The sequence below is a fragment of the Mus musculus genome, chromosome 14 (assembly GCF_000001635.26).
Source record: "Mus musculus strain C57BL/6J chromosome 14, GRCm38.p6 C57BL/6J".
In the NCBI taxonomy this organism is placed as follows: Eukaryota; Metazoa; Chordata; class Mammalia; order Rodentia; family Muridae; genus Mus; species Mus musculus.
This window is the reverse complement of record NC_000080.6, coordinates 21,692,140-21,714,873: the sequence shown is the minus strand read 5'-3', so window position 1 is coordinate 21,714,873 and position 22,734 is coordinate 21,692,140. Positions and strand designations below refer to the sequence as shown.

Below are 22,734 nucleotides of genomic sequence, written 5' to 3'. Positions count from 1 at the left end.
GACAGAGCCCTTAGAGGGCCTGCAGACACCTCGCTTCATCCAGTGTAAGAAAACAAAGCTGGGGAATTACCCATCTGTCGCCATCCTGGCGGCCACATGTCCTGTATCTGTGGCTGAGCCAGAGACAAACATGTGGCCTCCAGGTACAGGACTGCTTGAGTCAAGGGTTTCAGGTCACACTGGGGAATCATTTTGCAAACAAATGCCACGGGTCTCCTCTCACACTGGACAGCATGCAAGGTCAGTGTCAGCAGATCTGACCCTAAAAATAGGCCCTCTGAGCTGCTCTGGAGGGTTAGTGTAAGGCTGCCACACACCCTTCGGACTGGTACCTCTTAGCCCAGCCAGGCACTTGGGGCACACAGGTAAGGCCCTTGAATGGGAAGACTATTGCCTACGGGGTGTAGCCAAGCGTTCTTTAAGAAAATGGCTGTGGGGATTGGAAATCTTACTTCCACAGTTTCTGAAGCTGTAGAGAACATCCTTTTAGTACGAAAGGCTCCTTGCTATCCCAGCATTCAATAGAGGCAACACTGAATTGCTTTCTCGTTTCTTGTCTCTAAATTATGAGTTCCTGTGATGATTTCTAAGGGATAACCTAATGGGTTAAAGCTCTTGGGTCCCGTCTGAGCCTTTGGATGCTCTGTATGGTATTCATATCATGGAGCAGGGGAAATAGAGGCATCAGATTCCCTCGGATCATGTGTAGGGCAGCACAAATTACAAACGCTACTCAAGGCTCCAGTGTCCTGGCAATCTTAAGCCTCATTCAAAGTAAGATACTCTTTAAAGAATTTTCCAATCCTGAGGGGAACATGGGCTGGGGATGGAAGCACCCCAGTGGAGATGAGGAGGCTGGGTGATGGAGAGATGGAGCTATTCGCCTATGACAGCACCATATGAGGTAGGAAGGGAGAGGATAACCCGTACCTCAGACCAGGCTCTCCCATTAGATCCAGTGCTCTTGTCCCGTGGCCCCAGTAGTCACTGGTAGGCTTGGAATTCAATAGCTGTTGGGACTACAAGGCACTGACAGTTCAGAAGCTGAAAGTACCCTGAGAAGGGGACATGAGGGTCGAGTGTGAAGAGGCCACCAGCCCCTGGGGGACCCTCACGTGTCACATTCTTTGTGCTGCTTTGCTATTTCCCCGGTGGCCCCTCCTTGTTCTCACTGTATGGGTCCTATGGACAATTTGGAAGACTCTGACATTTAGTGGCAGCAGGACTGGAGGGGCTTCTGAGGGAGTACTCTGGGCATGGAGAAGGTAGGAGGTCAGAGGAGAATTAGGGAAGGCCAGGCAGCACGGAAGCTACCTCAGGAGCTAAGGCAGGTCTGCTAAGGAACAGAGGAGAGGCAATGGTCTCTCACCATCAGTGGGCCAGATGTCTTGGCTGAGGGTGTTTCAGGCCTGGGGTAACAGCTGGACTGGAGATAGCACTGGGGTCCGTGTGAAGGTAGACTTCGTGTGCCTGACTACTTTCTATCCCATGATAAAGAGCAGAGGGCTGTGCTAAGGCCCAAGGCTGGACTTTGGGCTTCGATTTGTTTGCTTTCTTCCTAAACTACGAGACTTAGCAGCTTGCACTTGGGGACAGGACGGGGCTCCTTTCAGCAGCCACAGGACTTTTGCAAGTGTTTCCTTGTGCCCAGTACCCTACTGTTGTTGTTGTCTGTTTTTGATTTGAGGTTTTTGAGACAGTGTCTCTCACGCTGTAGCCCAAGCTGACCTGGAACTCACTATGTAGTCCAGGCTAGCCTCAAACCCATGACAGTCATCTTGCCTCAGCCTCCCTAGTGCTGGGATTATAGGCAGATACCACCATACCTGCCTCCCAGAACAGTTTCGTGAGCTTTCCTTTTAAGGATTAATACACTTCCTTCCCCCTTTTCAGATGGGGAAACTGAGGCATAGGTGAATTAGGTCACAGGGCTTAGGCAGTGGTGGAGACTGGAACCCAGTGTGCCTCAGAGCCTGACGGTAACAACTTTGGGGCCTGGTACCCTGAAGGCTTAGGCAGCAGCTGGGGCCTCTCACTTGGCTGTTCTGTTCTGAGCCCTACCCAGGGATGTGTGGGCCACACCCAGGGATGTGTGGGCCTGGAAAGAGCAGGAGCTAGGCTAGGGGATGCTACCACATTTGTCTCCTACTTGACTCCAGAGCAGATGATGTTTAATTTCTGTTCGAGTGACTCTTGATGGTCCCGTGCCTTCCGTGTCCACAGTAAAGAGCTGGTGAGGGCTTCTGGAAGCCTGGTAAGTCTGGCAAAAATAAACTGTCTCAGAAAACCTCACTTGCACTTCACGTAGGAACCGATGAATCCTGCCACCCACAGGCAGATGCGGAGACCTGTCGGTGCCTGTATCTTCTTCTGTAACTGCCCCATATCAACTTCTGCCCAGGCCACACCTCCCTACTCTGTCTCTCCTTGGCTTAGAACACCACTCACCTCCCTTCTTCACCCAAGTCCCTGCTCTGTGGAATGTTCTTCACGTTGATATGGTAGGAGCTAAGATGACCTCATTTAAATCCCCGTCCTGATACATTGTCCCCATTTACATGTGAGGATGCCAGGTACTAGGTGCATAAGACTCCCAGGCCCGAGAGCACGTGGCAAACTTTTTACAATACCAGGAGAGGAGCACAGAGAATGGAAAGGCAGGTTTGAGGAGATGACTCAGTGGATAAAGTTCTCGCTGCACAACATGAAGACCAGGGTTCAAATCCCAGCTGCCTGTAATCCCAGCACTAGGGAGGCAGAGACAGGGGATCCTGAGAGCAGGCTGGCTGGCTAGACTAGCTGCAATTCATGAGCTCTGGCTTGGCAAGAGACCCTGACTCAGAAAATAAATAGAAAGTGATCAGAGATGGCCAGTGTGATTTTGGGCTGCCACACTGATGCACGTGTACATGTACCTGAACACATGTGTGCCCACGTGCACACATATGTTTAAAAAAAAACAAAACAAAATAAGATGCTCAGGCTTAGCCACATGAGCTCATGCTCTGACCAGGAACATGGCATCCTCTCTGCTTGCTGAACCAAGTCCCCGTTGTACCCTACTTGGTAACCTGCCGGCATCTTTCTTTCTTTTCCTTCTTTTCTTTCCTTCTTTTTTCTTTTCTTTTGTGTGTGTGTGTTTTTTTTTGTTTTTTTTTGTTTTTTTGTTTTTTTGAGATAGGGTTTCTCTGGGTAGCCCTGGCTGTCCTCACAGAGATCTGCCTGCTTCTGCCTCCAAGTGCTGGGATTTAAAGGCATGGGACACCAGACCTAGCTAGTATCATTTTTCCTAACTTCACTGTCCCTCATTTTTCTTCGTGTGTAATGTGGTGCACTTGTGTCTCATGCAGGAGGTTTTAAGAGCAGACATTCCCTGAGAATACAATAAATGAAACCCTCTGTATATTTATTCCTTGGAGTCTGGCCAGGTCTGTTATTTCTCTGAGGACTTAAGTGGTGGTTTTAGGAGACATCAGCCTTGGCCCTGAGCCTTGCTAAGGTCCTTAGCCTTCCCAGTGTGGCATTTGAAAAGCAGACCTAGTGAGAAAAAAAAGTCTGGATGGGAAATAGAGGGAGCTCACATTGTAGGCTACAACCTCCCCCCCAGCACAAACCGCCCTTTACCCTTTTCCACATAAGGCTTGTTCTAGGGTGACACTCTGTGGGAAATGATTCTTGAAACAGTTTGCCATGCTGGGAAACTGCCTGCAGCATTCCCACACATCTCAAGAGGAGGCAGAGGCCCAGCTACTCAGGAGTTAGGAACCACAACTGGTCTGGTGAGGTGTCTGTGAGCGTCATGGACCCTGTCTCCCTCGACAGAGCTCCCCCTCTGTCATTGGGCAATGTCCTTCCAGGCTGTCTCTCTTGTCTGAGAGGGAAGCTGAGCGTGGGCCTTCAGCCCTCTCACAACTCCAGGAGGTCTACCTCTGCCAGGCCAAGATTGGGAAAATCAATTAGGAGCCCCTAAATTCCCACCCAAAGCACTTGGAACCATTCGAAGAGTTAATCAAATGAGTTCATGACATTAACACCATCGGAGAAGTAATATTAAATTTCCTCTTAAACGAAGGCTTCTCTGTTTTTTTTTAATAAAAGGATTTTATATTATTTCACATAATTACCTCCTGTTAACATACTTGCCAGAATCCAAAAGGAAAAAAGAGTCTGTTAAATTTGGATTACCTCTGGTACATTATGAAGTAAATTATAGGCAACAACAACAACAATTCCTGGGTTGTCTTGTCCAAGTTTTAATTTAAAAAAAAAAAAAACCCACAGATTTTATGTTGTGGTTGGGCTCATTTTGGTAGATTTAACATGCATAAAGACAAGCAATGACTTGAGGCAAATTGAAAATATGTATATACTTATGTATGGACACTCGTGCCAAGTCCCAAATCCAGCAGTAGGCATTGTTCAGCTAACAGAGTCATTATGTGACAGTGTTCCCACTCCCTCCACTCAGAGAACATTCTAGACCCAACTTGGATAGGGCTGAGGAAGAACTGTGCTGTACATTGCATTTAACTTTCCCCCTGAACACAAATATCCGCAGGTTTCTCTGAAAAGAGGGCAGAAGGTTTTCAAAAAAGTGTGTGCATATATATGTGTGTGTGTGTGTGTGTGTGTGTGTGTGTGTGCATGAGCACACATGCGTGCATGCTGGCTCTCCTGCGCTATCACTCTTCCCCTCGGTCCTCTGAGACATGGTCTCTTATTGACCTGGAGCTGGGCCTGTAGCCAGCCAGCTCCAGCAATCCTCCTGTCTCTGCCCTCCCACAGCGCTGGGGTGACAAGCTCACCCATACAGTCATACGGTCATACTCAGCTTTGTACATGGGGCCTGAAAAAACTCACGGTTTTTTCAGCAGAACTAATTTTCTCCCATCCCAAGAGCAGGTTAAAAAAAAAATCATAAGCCAAATTAGGTCAAAGATTTCTAAGATGCCAGAGATGTTTGTGTCCTGGCCTGTCCAGCCCATGCCCAGTCCTCTCTCACGCTGGCCTGGCAGGCCTTGCCCTGTCTTTGATATATGACACATATGTAACTTGAAAGGTTAAGTCACAGAGAAAATGGTGCTGCTTTCCCTCACTGATGACCCCAGAGTGTCCTTGAGGTCACTGGCTCAGCCTGAGCCAAGTCCAGGTTGAAGGGAAGTGCAGGGCCCTTGCTCTGCCACTAGGGGTGGGTGTGGGAGGGGGCTGCCCTCTGCCCCTGCAGACAGAGGAGGAAGGAAATTCCCTCAGGATGCTTTTACCCTAAGCATCAGAGCTACACCCCTGCACAGCCTCTTACAAGGTCTTGTGCTTGCTCACCGGACTTCCTTTGTCCTAAAGACACTATGCCAGCTTTGGGGCTCCTACAGACCGGAACCCCATGGCTTCCCAGCAAGCACAGGGATTAGAATGATTCCACAGAAGCTAGGCCTGACTGCTGCCCTGGAGGCCTGTAGGGTAGATAACACACAGCTGCTCCAGGGCCCCCAGGAAGGCAGTCCTCGGTTTCGGGGTGAGCAGCTTCTACATACATGATGGCCCTAAAGCAGACTTGGGGGGATGTCCCCCTCTGTGTGCTGATGTCACGCACACATATCAGAGACACCGAGAAGATGGTTGTTTACAAAGAAAACAGAACCAGACATAATTTCATTGTGCTACAACAAGCACACAGCCAGTGTCAATCATATATCTTTCTAGAAACACAGAATCACCATGTACATATTGCTTTATAACCTTCTGCTCTCTTCTCTTCAACGACCTCCCCCATGCCCACCACCATCACCTCCTCCTCCTCCTCCCTCCTGAGGTGGGGTCCCACCCTAGACACCGAGGTAGCCTGAAGCTTGCTATGTAGACCAGGCTGGTCTCAAACTCTCAGAGATCCTCCTGCTTCTGCCTCCCATGTGCTGGGATTAAGTGAACCATGATGTGTTCTTTTCTCTTTAATTTCCTCAAGCCAGCACAAACATGTCTGTAAGGCTGGGTCATGAAAGAGCTAACATAACTAGCTACAGGGTTCTCCAAGGTGACATCGGGAACCCTCGATCTCAGTGGTACATGGATGTCTCTAGCTTGGAAAATCTTTACATGTTAGCTTGAGGCCCCAGGCCTTTCCCTACCTATCCACCAGTGGGCCACAACTCTGCTTAAGAGCACATTGGCTCTTGTTGCTCCGCACCGCCATTTTCAGGGTGGGGTACCTGCATTTGGTTTCTTGTGCTGCAGGAGAAAACTGCAGCAAAAGAACTTCAGGTTTTGATCTGATTTCAAAACTGTAACTTTAACCCTGTCATAGCGTCTTATACCGGCAATCCCAGCACTTGGGAGGCTGAGGCAGGGGGACTGCTCAAAGTTTAAAGCTTGTCTAGTCTATATAGTGACTTCTAGGCCAATCAGGTCTATATATTGATGTCCTGTCTCAAAAACAAAACAAAGCCAATAGTTTCCAAGCATGTGCTGGCTCTCTGGCTAGATGACCTAGCAGGTAAAAGCACTCGCTGGCAAACCCAGGGACCTGAACCTCATCCCCCAGGACCCACATGCTGTCCTCTGACAACACAAGCACACATCCATGCAATCTTGCACGTACACATATGCACACACACACATGTACACATACACACACATATCCATGCAGGTGTGTGCATGCAGGATGCAGGTGTGCTCATACACATGCACACACATACACACTCAAGTGCACACATGTACATATCCATGCAGATATACACATACATACACCAGTACATGCACTCATGCATGTAATAAAAACATTTTCTGATATATTAAGAAACAGCAAGATGGCTCAGTAGGCAAAAATACTTGCTGCCAAGTTCGAGTTCAGTCACCAGAACCCAAATGGTGCAAGGGAACCAACTTCTACTATTTGTCCTCTGACCTTTACACGTGTGCTGTGCGTACTAAGGACACATGTACTATGAAATGCACCCCCCAAAGTAAATAAAATTTGAAAACATATATATCTCTAAACAATATTTTAAAAATCTGGATTGCATTTGCACACGGAATGACAGTTTGCTGCCCAAATCAGAGGGGGCACTGGCTCTATTTAATGTGCCACAGTCCCCACTACTCCCTAATGTTTCTTCCTTACCACTAGTAGTCAAGCTATTGTTTGTTCTTTAGTATCCAACTACTTCCTTCCACTATGCTAGTTATGTCATCAGCCTGTCCCCTTTGTGAAGGAGCCGGAGTTGGCTTCTGTTTCTCTGAGAAGGATGCTCTCCCAGGCCAAGAGCCTTCAGAGCTGGTGTTTGATTCCTCGGGTCCAAATCTTTAAGGATGAAGCTGTAACAGGATTCTGGAAGCCTGTCTTGACAGCCTGCCCAGATCTCATTATGACATTTAGCCTGTGATTGATATGGTGTGTCATGGAGACCTTGGCAGTTAATCTCTGGGTTGAATCTATGGAAACCAAACAGAGCAGATCTGTCTTCCCCTTTTGGCTGTGATCTGGGACACAGATTCTCCCTGCCTCTGGGAGAACAAGAGATTTGGGAGCTGTGTGGGTGGGGTTTGGGGGTGCACAGGCCGTCTTCAGCATTTGGAAAGATTACAGGCCTGTGGTTTCTGGACAGCCCTGTGCTTTGTTCTCTTTCCTGCATCGCGCTGGAAGATAATAGATCCCAGAGCCCCTTCTAAATGCCAAGTCGCTCTGGGTACACAACACCACTTCCTCTTCTGTCTGGAAACTCAGCCAAAGCTATAATGCAGGGCCAGGCCAGGGTTGGTTCCCTCCACAGCTTAACGAGGGGAAAGAGGCCCCACCAAGGGCGCAGTCAGCTTCAGTGGTCAGAGAAGGCAGACTGGAGGATCCACAGCGGAACAGACTCCAGCATCTCCCTAAAATCGCATCTCTCCAAGTCCCCTTAGCAACAAGCAGGACTCAAAGGGATTTAAGCCATAGTATTTAGGAATATGATGCCAGACTTAGAAATAAGATGAGTGGGTGCCATGGGGGTGCACTGAACAGCACGTCTTTGTAATTGAGGCTGCTGTGGTCCTAAAGGGAAGTTGTAACTACGGTCTTAGGAGACGGAGGAGTCGGGGCTGGTTCCTACAAGGGAAGCTCCAGCCAAGCCTTGCAATATGGCTACCCCGCCTCCCCGAAACCCCAGCAGGCAGGCCCTGGAGTCAAGTGCAGGTCTCACCAACCACCCTAGGGAGGAGACAGCGTCCACCCTGAGTCCCCTCTGCACTTTCTTCCCCTGTTCCGAGTCAGGTCAGCAGAGCCTCAACCCTGCTTCCAAAGCCCTAGTTGAGTTCCCAGCCAGGCCGCACAGGCCTTTGCCATTCATTTCTCTCATTCATCCGTTCATCCATTCACCCCTCAATCCATCCATTTACTTTAGAGATCAAGGAGACCTAGGAAGCCTGCATCCAAGTGGTCCAAGCCCTTCCTCTCCCAGGCCTGGATCTGCATCAGGAACCAATACCCTGTTCCTATATCAGCGAGAAGACAGAAGGTGTTTGTGGTATCCTTACAACCCTTCTCTTGACTCTTCAGTCACATGGCAGTCAATCATGATTATCAGCAAGCATAGACTCTCCTGGGATCTTGTTAAAATGTTGGCTTTCAGGCCCTGCCTTGGCCCAGTGTATAATCCCAGAATCTGTATTTTCAGCTGCTACTCTAGGAGAGCTGGCCTTTACAAACAGACTGGCAGGTTCCAAAGCAGGGTCCCTCTGCCTGACGAGGTTCTCACTCCAGGAATCAGTCTATCACAAGGAAGAAATCCCAGAGCCTGGCCTCCCCCATCCCCATGGCAGACACTGTTAGCTACTGATCTTTTCATGCACCTCTTGTGAACTTGGGAGAACTGAATCCCTGACACCATGGGTTTGGTCTTTTCATTGCCCTTAAAATTTATTAAATTTTTCTTAAGAGATTGGGGTCTCATTCTGAACTCCTAGATTCCTGGTCTGAAACATCCTCCCAGAATATATTGGACCATAGGCATGTACCCGTGAGCCCAGAACTTTTGGAAACTGAATCACAGTTAATGCCAAACGCACAGAAAGAGAAACAGTAGCTATGTTGTATCCATCGTCCAGACTCAGTCACCCCCCAGCCAATCCTGCTTCACACACACCCCCATCAGCACCCCTAGCCTCCAGTACTGCATTTTTTTTGCATTTATCCAACTATATTTTGAAATTTTTACTTTATATGTGCACATACCACAGTGAATGTATGCAAGCCAGAGACAACCCTTTACAGTCTGTTTCCTTCCTCTTTCATGTGGCTCTGGGGATTGAACTCAGGTCTCTGGGTTTATACAGCAAGGACTTTATTATCTGCTGAGGCATCTTGCTGGCCTTCCAACTATGTTTATGATGCAAATTCTATCTGTTAGTATGTTAGTATTTTAGTGTTTTACCTTTTTTTTTTTTTTTTTTTTTTTTGAGACGGGGTTTCTCTGTGTAGCCCTTGCTGTCCTAGAACACACTTTGTAGACCAGGTTGGCCTCAAACTCAGAGATCTGCCTGCCTCTGCCTCCCGAGTGCTGGGATTATCTGTCAGTATATCCAGCTTAAAGATTTATTTATTTATTTATTTTGGTTTTTTTCGAGACAGGGTTTCTCTGTATCACCCTGGCTGTCCTGGAACTCACTCTGTAGAACAGGCTGGCCTCGAACTCAGACACACAGAACACCACAGCCGCACGTGGTGGCACATGCCTTTAATCCCAGCACTTGGGAGGGAGAGGCAAGCGGATTTCTGAGTTCAAGGCCAGCCTGGTCTACAAAGTGAGTTCCAGGACAGCCAGGGCTATACAGAGAAACCCTGTCTCGAAAACAAAACAAAACAAAACAAAACAAAAAACCAACCCCCCCAAAAGATTTATTTTTAATCGTGTGTGTGTGTGCATTTGTGTATGTGTGTGTGTTGTATGTGTGTAGAATGCACATAAGAGCAGGTGCTAACAACATCTAGGAGAGAGGGTAATAGATACCTTTGGAACTCAAGTCATAGCCACTTGTGCACCACCTGACATGTGGGTACCTGGAACTAAACTTAGGTTCTCTGAAGGAGCCGCACAGGCTCTGAACTGCTGAGCCACCTTTCTAGACTGTGAGCTTGTTTCAAGTATAATCACCATGTAAGCATTTAATTGTTCGAGTCCACTGGAGCTAGTTTTAGTACCTATGTCCAGAATGTCCTTTCCTGAGGCGCTCGAGCCTCCCAAATTGTATTCCGAGTAGTGCTTGAGCCTGGTGTTCTCCGAGGCTCCCAGACTTTCTGATTTTTTTTTTTTCATTTCTCCCATCACAATGTCATCTCCACCACCTTCCCTCTCAGCAGGCGGGTGCTGCATGTGCCAAACATCTTTATCATTTCTCTCATATGTAACAGGGCAACTTTCAGAGAGTTAAGACTGAGTTAGTGACTTTAAGGACATTGGAAGAATGGCACCTGTCTCAAAACAAGTGTTATGTAAATATGATCGATCCTCCTTCAGGACCCACGGAGCAGAGGTTCCAGGCCCTCAGGGTACCAAAGTCCATGGATGGTCAAGCCCCTCCTATAAGGTGGCACAGCTGGGGTGGAGAAGCAGCTAGGTTGGGTGAGAGCTTGCCTACCATGCACAGAGCCCTGGGTTTGATCCTCATCACCCTATAAACTGGGCATGGTGGTGCAGGCCTTAAACGTCAGCACTGTGGATGGAGGTGGAGGCAAAAGATGAGAACTCAGAACCATCTTTCCATAATGATCTCAAGGTTGGGGAGAGTGTGAGCTACAAGACACCCTATCGCAAAAGGGGGTGGGGCACACACAATATTTACATATGAACTCCACACATCCTCCTGGGGACTTTAAATCATCTCCGGGTTACTTGTAATACCAGATATAGTATTTGTAGTGTGTGAACAATAGTTAATTAGGGAGTAATGTCAAGAGAGAAAGATCTGTGCAGGTTCAGCTAAGGCACTCATTTGAGTATTTTGATCCTTGGTTGGTTGAATCTTTGGACCTGGAGCTGTGCGGATGAGCAGCTACCAAGGTCTGATTTACTTGTCAAATCAACAAGATTCCCCAGGGACAGTGGAAACATATTTTTCCATATCCCACCAGTACTGTCTGTAAAGTTTTCAATCTGCAGACACAGCTGTCTAGCAGGGACATCCCTTTTGACCCCCTGAGAGGATAAGGTAGCCACAGCCAGACTTCAAGCATGAGAGCTATGACTATGACCCCAAGTCTCCTAGTATGGCTTACCCTCACACAGACAACTTCCTTTCCACGCCAAGGCTTCAGAAGTCCTGCTTCTGTGTGAAGCTGTCAGAACCAAACAACACCCACTCTAGACTCAGCCATGTGCCCTTTCTGCAGGACAGCTGCTTCCTGCAGACTTCGAGAGAGCCAGAGCCCTATTCAAGCTCAAAATGTTCCAAGATAGCAAGTTCCTGTCAGATAAAGAAAAAAGCAGGCAGCAGAGAAATCGGACCTAATAAAAATAAAACAACAAGGAGTGTGGGTGGACTGACTGCCTAGACTCAAGCTGCTCTTGGCTTTGCTGTATATCTGCTTACGCTTCCTGAGGGTTTGCTGTGTGAACACTGGAATGTTGGGGAGTGTCGATTAACTGTCATCCTGGCCTTTCTCACTTACCCGTGTGTCTTGAGGTGAGCAAGAAGGGGGCATAGCAGGCAAGGGCACACTCACCAAATTAAGCTTCGCTTATCATCTCCTCTATAATGCCCACCATTCTCCCCCTCACCCCATTCTGCCCCTCTCTCATGCAGAAAGGAAAGAACCTCCCTTGGCTCCAAAATGGCATCAGGAGATACAAAGACAAGCGTCAAACATGCCCACCTCTGTGCTGAGAGGCTGTCCGTGCGGGAGGAGGAGGGAGATGCTGAGGACTACTGTACCCCTGGAGCCTTCGAGCTGGAGCGTCTCTTCTGGAAGGGCAGTCCCCAGTATACACACGTCAATGAGGTCTGGCCTCGGCTCCACATTGGTGATGAGTAAGTTCCAGGCTCAGCCTTCCATTGCTGTTGCCCCAGGGAATTCAGTGTCTCTCCATCACTCTCTACGAATGCCTAATGACAGGCCTGGTCAGCTGTTCTAGTGTTCATCTCCACTTTACAGAAAACCCAGAAAAAAGCCTTAAGCAAGGCAGGCTGATTTTTCTCTTGTGCATAAGTCCAAAGGAGGCTAGCATGGTGACTGCGAGGATCCAGAGACAAGGGCTTCTGTGTGGTGTTTCGCCATCATGAGGGTCTAGCATCTTCTTCAAGGTTGTTCAGGACCCAGAATGTTCACAGAGCTCTGCTATGACCAATAGGACCCAGACAATAGGGGGTTAGGGGAAAGGAAGTAAAAAAAAAAAAAAACAGCTTTCCAAGGGGAAGCCTAGCCTAAGACTTCCCCTGCACCTAGCTGCAAGAGAAGCTGGAAAATGTAATCTTATGTTTTACCCATTAACAACAGTAGGAATTAGAGCTTGCCGTGTAAGTACCCTAGAATATGTGTCTGAAAAACAGTAAGTCAAAAACTCAACTCACCACCCCTTTTATAGGACTTACAGTCTCTTTCCCCACTTCACACAGAGGTGAGAAATGTCTGTGGTAGGTGATGATTATGGCCACCATTTAGGGAACACTGTATGGTAGGCACAATGTTAAGCAACCTGCAAACATGACCTCATGTTTGGTTTTCATGATAACCCAATGAAAGAGAATATCTCAAGGTAAGGAAACTGAGTCACAAAGCTATTTAGTAAGCACCTTATATCCTAAACCTTGGTGAGAGAGAGCTGAGGTTCATGACTTCTACTTCAATCCACCCCCATCCCTCTGAAGTAGAACCTGCTCTCTGCCTGTTCTCGGAGCAGATGGGCAGGATCCCTGTGCACGTGATCTTACCCAAATGGATGCTCAGAAAAACAAAGGTAAACTATTTAGCATGGGCAGCAGCCCTTGTCTTATTTTTTCCCCTTAATCTTTTATTTCTAAGGTAAAGGAAGTTGGAAAAATTTGCATGCTGTTTCCTACTAAAGTAAACTAAGTAGAGGGTCAGAAAAACAAACTGCAAGCCAAACATGGCACTGTATGCCTAGAATCCTAGCACTTCAGAGGTAGAGTCGGGAAGATTAGGAGTTCAAGGTCAATCTGGGCTATCCAGTGAATTCAAGGCTACTCTGGGCCTTACGAGATGCTGTCTCAAACAAAACAAACATACAGTCTCTCTTTTTCCACTCTTAATTCTGCCAATAACAAGTACTAAGTTTGGGTTGTTTTAAAAAGCATTTTCACTGTGTATGTATGTATGTATGTATGTATGTATGTATGTGCATACATGTGTAAACCACAATGTATGCATGGAGGTCAGAGGACAATTAGCTGGCGTTGGTTCTGTCTCCACCATGTGGGAACCAGAGATTCTGAACTCAGGCCATCTGTCTTTGCAGCAAGCACCTTTACCCACTGAACCATCTTGCTAGCCCACCTATGTTAAGTTCATGTGCTATGTTTCCTTTCTTGTGCTATTTCAAAGGTTAAAAAACCATCATACATGCATACACACATATACAAGGCACTTGCATTTCCTTTAATAGATTGATTTTTCTAAAGAAGTTATTTCATTATGTATACACATGTATGCCTTCAGGGAGGGGTGTATCTAAGCGCAAGTGCTCTGCCTCCCAGCCTCTGCTGGGCCAGGGCATCAGAGATCTCAGACCCCCTGGAGCTGTCGTTGTGGGCAGTCGTAAGCGGTCTAAGATGGGTGCTGTGAACTATAGAGGTCCTCCGAAAGAGCAGTATGAACACAACACTGAGGCATCTCTTTAGCTCAGAACACAAATGGGTGTTTTGTTGTGTTTGTTGAGACAGGATCTCAGGAGCTCAGGCTTAAATGGTTTCTTCTTTAAAAAACAATTTCTACCATGGATGCTGTTCTGCATTTTTAATGCTCCACAGTACAGCTATGGTACAATTTGTCCTGTCGTTCCCCATCGAGGACATTAGGGAAACTTAGGCGAGGGGTGCCCAGAACTGGATGTTCCGCTTTCTCTTAGAATCCAGCTCTACTGGGATATAATTTATGTGCCATAAACCCCATCCTCTTAAACTGTACAATCCAATGATTTTATGAGATTCTCCAAGTCGTGCAACCACGGCTGCACATCTAACTGCAGAACATTTTTATCACCTCAGGAGAAAACTAGGATCCATTAAGCCACCACTTCTTCCTCCCATCTTCCTCAGGCCCCCTGCAGCCACCAGGCCACCTTCTGTTCTTATACATTTGCCTAATCTGGACATTGCACATCAATGGAGTCCTTCGATCTGGTGGGCTTTCGTGCTTGTTTTCCCTCCGCATACTCTTCATGGTTCATCCACACTGTAGCATGTGTCATCGCTCTATTCTCTCTCTCTCTCTCTCTCTCTCTCTCTCTCTCTCTCTCTCTCTCTCTTGGTTTTTCGAGACAGGGTTTTTCTGTATAGCTCTGGTTGTCCTGGAACTCACTTTGTAGAATTCACTGGCCTCGAACTCAGAAATCCTCCTACCTCTGTCTCCCGAGCTCTGGGATTAAAGGTGTGTGCACCACGCCCGGCTGCTCTATTCTCTTTTATTGCCAAACAACCTCTGTGTTTTATTTGTGAATCTTCCCTCAGTCAAATTTATCTGTCATCAAGGAGTGCATACATTCTGACCTCAAATATCACTTTAGGAAAGGTGACTCGCAGGTCCAGGTATCAATACATAAGGATGTGAGCTCAGTAATACTTATTCAGAAGACTGACAGAAAACAATGAGACCCTTGGGAACATGGGTGGTAGAAAGCACACCTTCAGAGGTCTGGGATTAATCCAAATTCTACCACTATGCAGTCATCTTAGACTTAGTGAAACAGGCCACTCCCGCATCTCAGCTGCCTTCAACACAGCAGCGTATTTCTCAGTGTTACAATCCATGGTGGGCCTACCTCTCACTCATGTGTTTCATGTTCCATGGTGACTGGGGTACTGCTGCGATACTTTCTTTCTTTTTTTTCTCTTTTTGGTTTTTTGAGACAGGGTTTCTGTGTATAGCCCTGGTTGTCCTGGAACTCACTTCGTAGACCAGGCTGGCCCCGAACTCAGAAATCCGCCTGCCTCTGCCTCCCCAGTGCTGGGATTAAAGGCATGCGCCACCACGCCCGGCTGATCCTTTTCTCTTGCAGCAGAAAGAAAAGAGAGGAATGGTTAAACCGTGACCTGACCTGGACGTGGTGCATGTCACATTTTGTTTTATTTTTGTTTACAAGAGAGGCTCAGTCTGGCTTCCCAATTCCTAATCTTCCTTGACTTTCCATCCCAAGTGCTGAGGTCACAGGCATGTGCCCCCAGTTCCCATCTGACGCGTGACATTTTTATCCATATTTCATTGGGCCAAGTAAGCCTACATCGAAACATCCTGTCCCAGTTAGATGCCTTAGTGGGTGAAAGTGCTTGTCCTACTCAGTGGTGGTACACACCTTTAATCCTAGCACTTAGGAGGCAGAGGCAGGCAGATTTCTGAGTTCAAGGCCATCTTGGTCTACAAAGTGAGTTCTAGGACAGCCAGGGCTACACAGAGAAACCTTGTCTCAAAAAAACAAAAACCCCATTCTGTTGACAGGAAAACAGGAGGGGAGGGATGACAACATTCTAAAAAACAGTACAGCCTAACGCTGCCTCCTGGAATGATGTGGTGGCTTTGGAACAGGGTCTTCTGCCTTTCTGGACCTACATCCTCACTTCTAAAACAGTTGCTGAAAAGCTTCAAAGCTTAGAAGAAAGCATTTTAGGTATAATAAATTGACAGACAAACTCAAACATCATTGTTACTGCTGTTAGTGAAACATCCAAAACTGTAGGTAGAGGAGGCCAGCCTGGAGGAGGCTGACTGCCAGGGAAGGAGGGAGTGCTTTCAGGGAAGCACTGTGAGGGACTGAGAAGAGACGCAGTCTGCTGTGCCAGACAATGGCAGATGCTTGTTTCCTTGACCTCTGAATAGAATCTTGCTGCTTTCAACCAAGACAATGTCACCGCCCTTTCAATACAATCCAACTATGTTTAATCAAGCCCCAACACACACACACACATACACACATATACACACATGCACACGTACACACACATATACACATGTGCACACGTGCACACACTCACACACATATACACATATGCACACACATATACACACATGTGCACACGTGCACACACTCACACACATATACACACATGTGCACACATGCACACACTCACACACATATACACACATGTACACACATATGCACAAACATATACACGTATACTCACACATGCACTATATATAGTCACTTACTAACCAGGCAGCTTCAAGTCAGTTGTATGTGATCTGACCACAGCACAGAATAGAATAGAAGTCAGCTCAGCCTCATGCTGGACCCTGATCCTGGACTCAGTATGATGCCCACCTCTCAAGCTTCACAGACTCCAAAGGGTCATGGATTTCATGCCCAAGCAGCCAGGTGAGGCTCTAACCCCAGCTGCAGGAGGCCAGGAAAGCCTGAGTTTCTTGGTCTCCCTGGAGGTATTGTCCAAAGCCCAAAGCTGGCTCCACAGGCATAAAGCCTCAGCTTCATTTAACATGAGTCCCCGCGCACCCATAAATCACCTGAGATTTTGAAAGCCAGGTGCCAGACTCTGGAGGACAGTGTGGGAGGCAATCCCGACTCAGGAGTAAGAATAGATGGGTATTCTTGGACACCGAAGGCATCCACTAGCTATTGCTGGAGCCTAGGCCAGTGGCTCCTGGGCCAGGTTATTCCCAAGCAGTTGTTCGTTCTTTCCTTTATGGGGACCTGTGGATGGCTGAGTTTCCAGTGTGAGCTCTTGGTGTCAGGTCTCTGTAGGGCTTCAGCCTGGCTGTCAAGCTCTCTGAGCTTCCGTTTCTTCATCTATTAGATTTAGGATTTAAGACGTTAAGACATACAAGAGCTTATTGCAATGCCTAGCGCACTCAAGTATGAACCACTACCAACAAGATGGGGTCTAGAAATTGAACAGAATGTGGAGAAAATACAGGTTAAGCACAAGATTTTGTTGCAAGAGGAGAGTCCTCCTAGCCCAAGCGAGGACAGCCTGGAGATAGAAACCAACTCACACCAGCCACCTCCCAGGACATCCTATGTGAGCCCAGCAGGATGTGGAAAGAAGGCCCCACCAGCACTGCCCCAGGCACTCTCCCGGCTTTCCAGCCTAAGGTTTGCCTTCTGAGGAATGCCTAAGAACCTGTGGGTTTCAGGATTTCTAGCAGATGCTCAGTTCCAGGTTGTCTTAAGGGTTTCAGCCCCATTGGGATGCCTAAACCCCTCAAATCCCCGACTGGTGCATGGGCCAGAAGCCAACTAGCAGATGTCCCCGTGTGGAATTCATTCTCACTCACCACCCACTTCCCATGTCTTCGTGGGGGACTGAGAGTGTCCCCGTGGGAAGCACAGGCTCCCAGAGTGTGGAGAAAAGGCCCCCCTTCCATACACAGGGTACAGAGTTCAAGTTCCCATTGTGTGTGGCCACTGTCTGGCCTTTGGCAAAACATTTTATTGTTCCAGGACTCGGTTTCTTAATTATTAAATAAAGGATGATTTCAAAAGTCCCTGTCTGGCTGTAATATACAGTTCTTTTAAAATCATCCTATTTAATAAATTAGGCTTTATTAGGTTCAAGCACATACTTGTGTTATTACTCTTAAGTCATTTAAATTAGATTCAAATTAGGTTAACCAAGTGTTGCCCTCCAGAGAGCTGGGGACTAGAAGATAAGAATAATCCATAGCCTCTTATCAATCAGCAGCCCCTAAATGGGGCTTCAAGAACCGCTTGAGCACGCTTGAAAAGCACTGCACTTCTGTAATTTAAATACTCTCACTTTACTCTCCTCCACATCTTTCATTTGCTTAGCAAAACCTTTCTTTCCTTTTTCTCTCCACATAGTCAGCAAGAAAGGCAGTGTCTTACCACCATGAAGGGACCTCACAAATCCTGGGCAGGGCAGCAGCTGATAACCATGAGCTGACATGGAGTAATTGAGAAATTTCTTTCCTCACAGTGGTGTCCCTTCGCTCTTAAACTATGCTGGATGTAGAATTGCTGGGGCCCAAGACAACTCCACTAAAGCCTCGTTTCAGGGAACCATCAACAACCCAAAACCCTTCTCTAAGAGTCAGGTCCCTCACAGGCAAATGCTGGCCCAGCTGATTCCTTTGCTCCCCAACATCTAGTAATCTCAAAAGCCAGAGGCACCTATCTCCTGGGCCTGCCACTGGGGAAACTGGGAAAGGCGGAGGGGGCCTTCCTTAGATGTGTCTGGAAGGCTGAGAACCTCTTCCCACACATAGACACAAAATTGTTATGGCCTCAAAGTACCAAGCAAAGCTGACCCTTGCCCTGCTACTCCAAGGAGAAGCGAGGCCAGGGTAGGATGCAGCAAAATATGCCAGCGTTAACAATTCTGCAAGCTGCACTTTTCCCAAAAGAACCAGAAAACCTGAACTTTGAACCTTCCAACTATTGCAAGTGGACACCAGTCACAGATAGCCTGAGAAAGAGGCCTGAAGCCTTGGTCAGGGCGTCTCAAGCTAGATTAAGCTTTCTCTGGCAAGGTTTGAACAATGTGAAAGACTTTCATTGTATGGTGAGGCGACAGCCTACTTTAATGACCAATACATTAAATTTCAAACATGGGCTTCCAGCCTTTACTCTCGTTCCTTTCTTGGAGTAAAGCAGCCTGGGAAAAGGTTTCAAGGTTTTTTTTTTTTTTGAGACAAAGTTTCTCTGTGTAGTCCTGGCTGTCCTGGAACTCACTCTGTAGACCAGGCTGGCCTTGAATTTAGAGTTCTACCTCTGTCTCCTGAGTGCTGGGATTAAAGGTGGTCACCACCACACCTGGCTCAAGTTTCTGTTTTCTAACAAAAGGTATTGTTGTATAACCTTTCCTCTTGCCTCAGTATTCCCAGGGGTAGGGAATGACAGGCCAGCCTCACCATGGCCAGTGGGAAGAGATTTCTAACAGGAATTAAATAAAAATCCAAAGGAATTAAAAATCTACCCCACAACTCTGTAATAGCTTGTCTCTCTGGAGTACTAAGGAAATAATATCAATAAAATCATAGTACACAATTATATAGTAAATGAATGTAGGATGCTCATTACTGAATTAAAAAAAAAATAGACTAAAAGAAAAAAATCAGAATTCCCTATAATGCCATTCAACAAAGATAAACATTCTGATGTAAAATTTCCCATTTCTCCCCCATGGAATTTCTTTAATCTGGCGAAGAAGTTTGAGCAGAGCACAGCTCAACTTCACAAGCCCTGTAAAGAAATCACTATCTGTGTAATTGGGCCGATTTGGCCAGCAAAGAAACTGGAGGTCCTAGAGGCTTTAGTTTAGAGGTTTTCGTTCAAGCAGCAGTTTAAGCTGTTGCCCTGAATGGCCTCAACGTGTCCAAGACCAGCAGGTCAGTGAGCCGGTGAGCTGGTGAGCAGGTGAGCTGGTGACTTAATGAGACCAGGAGCTAGGAATACCTACTGCTCCAAAATCCATCTGGGAAGAATGCACTCAGCCCAGACTCCATGGGAGGACAATGACATCAAGGCCACACCCAGGAAATGACACACGATCACTACAGTGTTACAGACAGTAGATTTAAAAGGATGCATGACATAGACCATAAGCAAACATGCACTTGAGACCAGATGCTCAGACCAGACGCAGGCTGACGATGACCTATGGAGTTTGAAACAAGCTTTCAGGGGGCGACTCTAGAGGAACTGGCAAGATGTTGGGACAAGGATGAGAAGGAGGAAAGGAAGGAAGGTCTCTGACTGACTGAGAAAACCAGACCATGTGAGAAGGAGTTTTGCTGCAGTTAGAAGCCAGATCTTGGCCAGGGGTTTGCAGGGAAGGAACAAAGAAGACTAGTCAAACAAAGGATCCACGAGGTTCTCAGAATAAACTGCATGGGCCAGGGACAGTGGCACTTGCCAGGGAGCCCAGCACTTGGAAGGCTAAGGCAGGATGAACACAGGTCCAAGCGCAAACTGAGCTACGTACAGAGACTCCCTCAATAACAACCAAATAGAGCAAACCACAGGAGCCTACCAGGCTCATGTGCAAAAGAAAGAGCCTACCAGGCTCACATACAACCAAAGGAGCCTTCCAGGCTCATGTGTGAAAGAATGTCCCACCTCGTTCCTAAGGCAAATTAATGAAAATGAGACACCTTTTCTTTGCCTATGAGATTCACAAATAATAAAAATTGGAGGGGGCTAGAAAGATTGCTCAGTGGTTAAGAGCACTGACTGCTCTTCCAGAAGACCTGGGTTCAAATCCCAGCACCCACATGGCAGCTCACAACTGTCTGTAACTCCAAGATCTGGCACCTTCCCACAGACATGCATGCAGGCAAAACACCAATGCACGTAAAATGGAAATAAATTATTAAAAAGATAAATAAATAAAAATTGTATTGTAGGGGACGGACGAGGTGGTTCAGTGGTTCAGAATACTTGTTGCTCTTACAGAGGACCTGGGTTTGAGTCTCAGCACCCACCCACCCAGCATCTCACAACCATCCTTATCGCCATTTATTTGGAACACTGACATACACAAAACACCCATACACAATACATAGAAAGTTTAAAACATTTTCCTGTTAATTGGAATGTAAATCTGAGCCAAGTTTTCTTAAGGGCCGCTTCCCACTCAAGAATGAATATCAGATACAGCTTACCTAATTATGATGCATGTGTATGCCGTGTGTGTGGGAGGGGCATGCGGTACATGTACAGCCCTACGTACAGGGAACAACTCTGTAGACTCAGCTCTCCCCTTCCCCCTCTATGTGGGTCCCAGGGATCTGCATCAGCCTGCCAAGTCTATGCAGCACGTGACCTTACCACTGAGCCATCTCACCAACTCTCAGGTAGATTTCAAATTGCCCGTCCCCCTGGACAGGATCATTCTGCTTTAAAAGGCTCTTGTGCATGTGGTGGCACATGCCTTTGATGCCAGCACTTGGGAGGCAAAGGCAAGTGGATCTTTGAGGTCTGAGGCCAGCCTGGTCTACTGAGAGAGTTCCAGGTTAGCTGGGGCTACAGGGAGAAACCTTGTCTCAAAACAAAACAAAACAAAACAAAACAAAACAAAACAAAACAAAATAAAACAAAACAAAAAAAAAAACAAATAAACTGAAGTCTCTCACAGTGACAGAATCAGGTGTGCCCATAAGTCCAGGCTGAGGAGGCAGTGGCAGTGTGTGCCTGCTGAAGGCCATGAGTTGACATCAGCTGCTCACAGTACACTGCCATGAGGTGACTTCATCTGATGGCCACAGCACTCTGCCATGTCAAGGTGTTTGAATGGTGTGTACAGATGTCCCTTGGTGGCACCTCTAGCTCCAACTACCACAATAAATATCAATATTAAGCAATTTCTTTGAATTCTTTGGTCTCTAGCACATCTATTTACACTCTGCCATATCTGGTGTGCTCATGATCCACCCCCCCTTTGAGAATATTTCAATTTTATTTTTATTTATTGTATATGGTGTTTTGCCTGCATGCATATGTGTGTGCTACATGTGTGTAGTGCCCTCACAGACCAGAAGAGGGAGCCAGATCCTCTGGAACTGAAGTTACAGGCAGGTGTGAGCTGCCATATGGGTGCTGGGAACCGAACCCAGGTCCTCTAGAGGAGCAGCTAATGCTCTTAACCACTGAGCCACCCCATCAGTCCCACTGCTCAGCCTTCTGACACTCAACAATGTCATCTTGAGAACTGTGCAATCAAGTTATAAACAAACAAAAGCATGTTTTAAGTAAATCTATAGTTCTGTGTTGGATATTCATGGTTGTCCCTGGTGATATACAGCTATAGGTCAGGCACACCCACTAGTCTAATCAGCGTTAGCATTATATAGGACAATGTATATCTTTCAGTTCATTTTTGCTTAAAAAATGCTACCTGCCATCTGAGCTGCTGGGAAAATGGATTTAGCTTACTGTGGTGTTGCGAGGTGCCTCAAACTATAAAATAAAATAAAATAAAATAATAAAATGTAGCATCAGAGAATAGCTCAGTGGTAGATAGGACATTTGCTTGGCTTCTTGTTGGGGGACTTGGGTTCAATACACACACACACACACACACACACATATGCACACACACACATGTACAAGCACACACATGTATAAACACACACATACATGCATACACATGCACACAAGCATACATACATACACACAGGCACAAGCACACACACATGCATATGTACATACATACATACATACATACATACAAACATGAGTGTACAGGCATACATATGTACATGCATAGGCTCACACACATAAACATAGACACATGTGTGCACACAAACAGGCACACACACATATAATCTTTGAAGGACAATAAGACAGGCACAATAAAACAAGGTATAGATCAGGCCTGAATGGTTCAGGTCTGTAATCCCAGGTCCTCAGGAGGCTGAGGCAGGAGGATCACAAGTTCAATAACTTCCTGGGCTACAGAGTTTATAAGACCCCGTCTCTAAATCAGAACTAAAAAGAGGGTCAAGGAGATCCCTTAGAGGCGGAGCACACATGTAGCATGAATGAGACCTTAGGTTTCATCTCTAATATTGAAAATAAAAATAAGAAGTATGCCTGTATGGTATTATATAAAAAAAACGTGCCT

At 46.7% G+C, this 22,734-nt stretch overlaps 1 protein-coding gene across 2 annotated transcripts in view; it reads left to right on the top strand.

The window, feature by feature from the left end:
* The first annotated feature begins 297 nt into the window (after positions 1 to 297).
* The window catches only part of Dupd1 (dual specificity phosphatase and pro isomerase domain containing 1), a 38,012-nt gene continuing 15,575 nt past the window's right edge, over positions 298 to 22,734 (top strand). Inside the window, exons 1-2 of one of the 2 annotated variants that reach the window (NM_001013826.2) lie at positions 298 to 365; positions 11,770 to 11,994. In NM_001013826.2, coding sequence (NP_001013848.1) covers positions 11,798 to 11,994 — 197 coding nt within the window. In that variant the 5' untranslated portion in view covers positions 298 to 365; positions 11,770 to 11,797. Of the gene's footprint in view, positions 366 to 11,516; positions 11,650 to 11,769; positions 11,995 to 22,734 lie in introns of those variants that run through there. The other variant, XM_006519217.4, reaches the window with a different exon arrangement.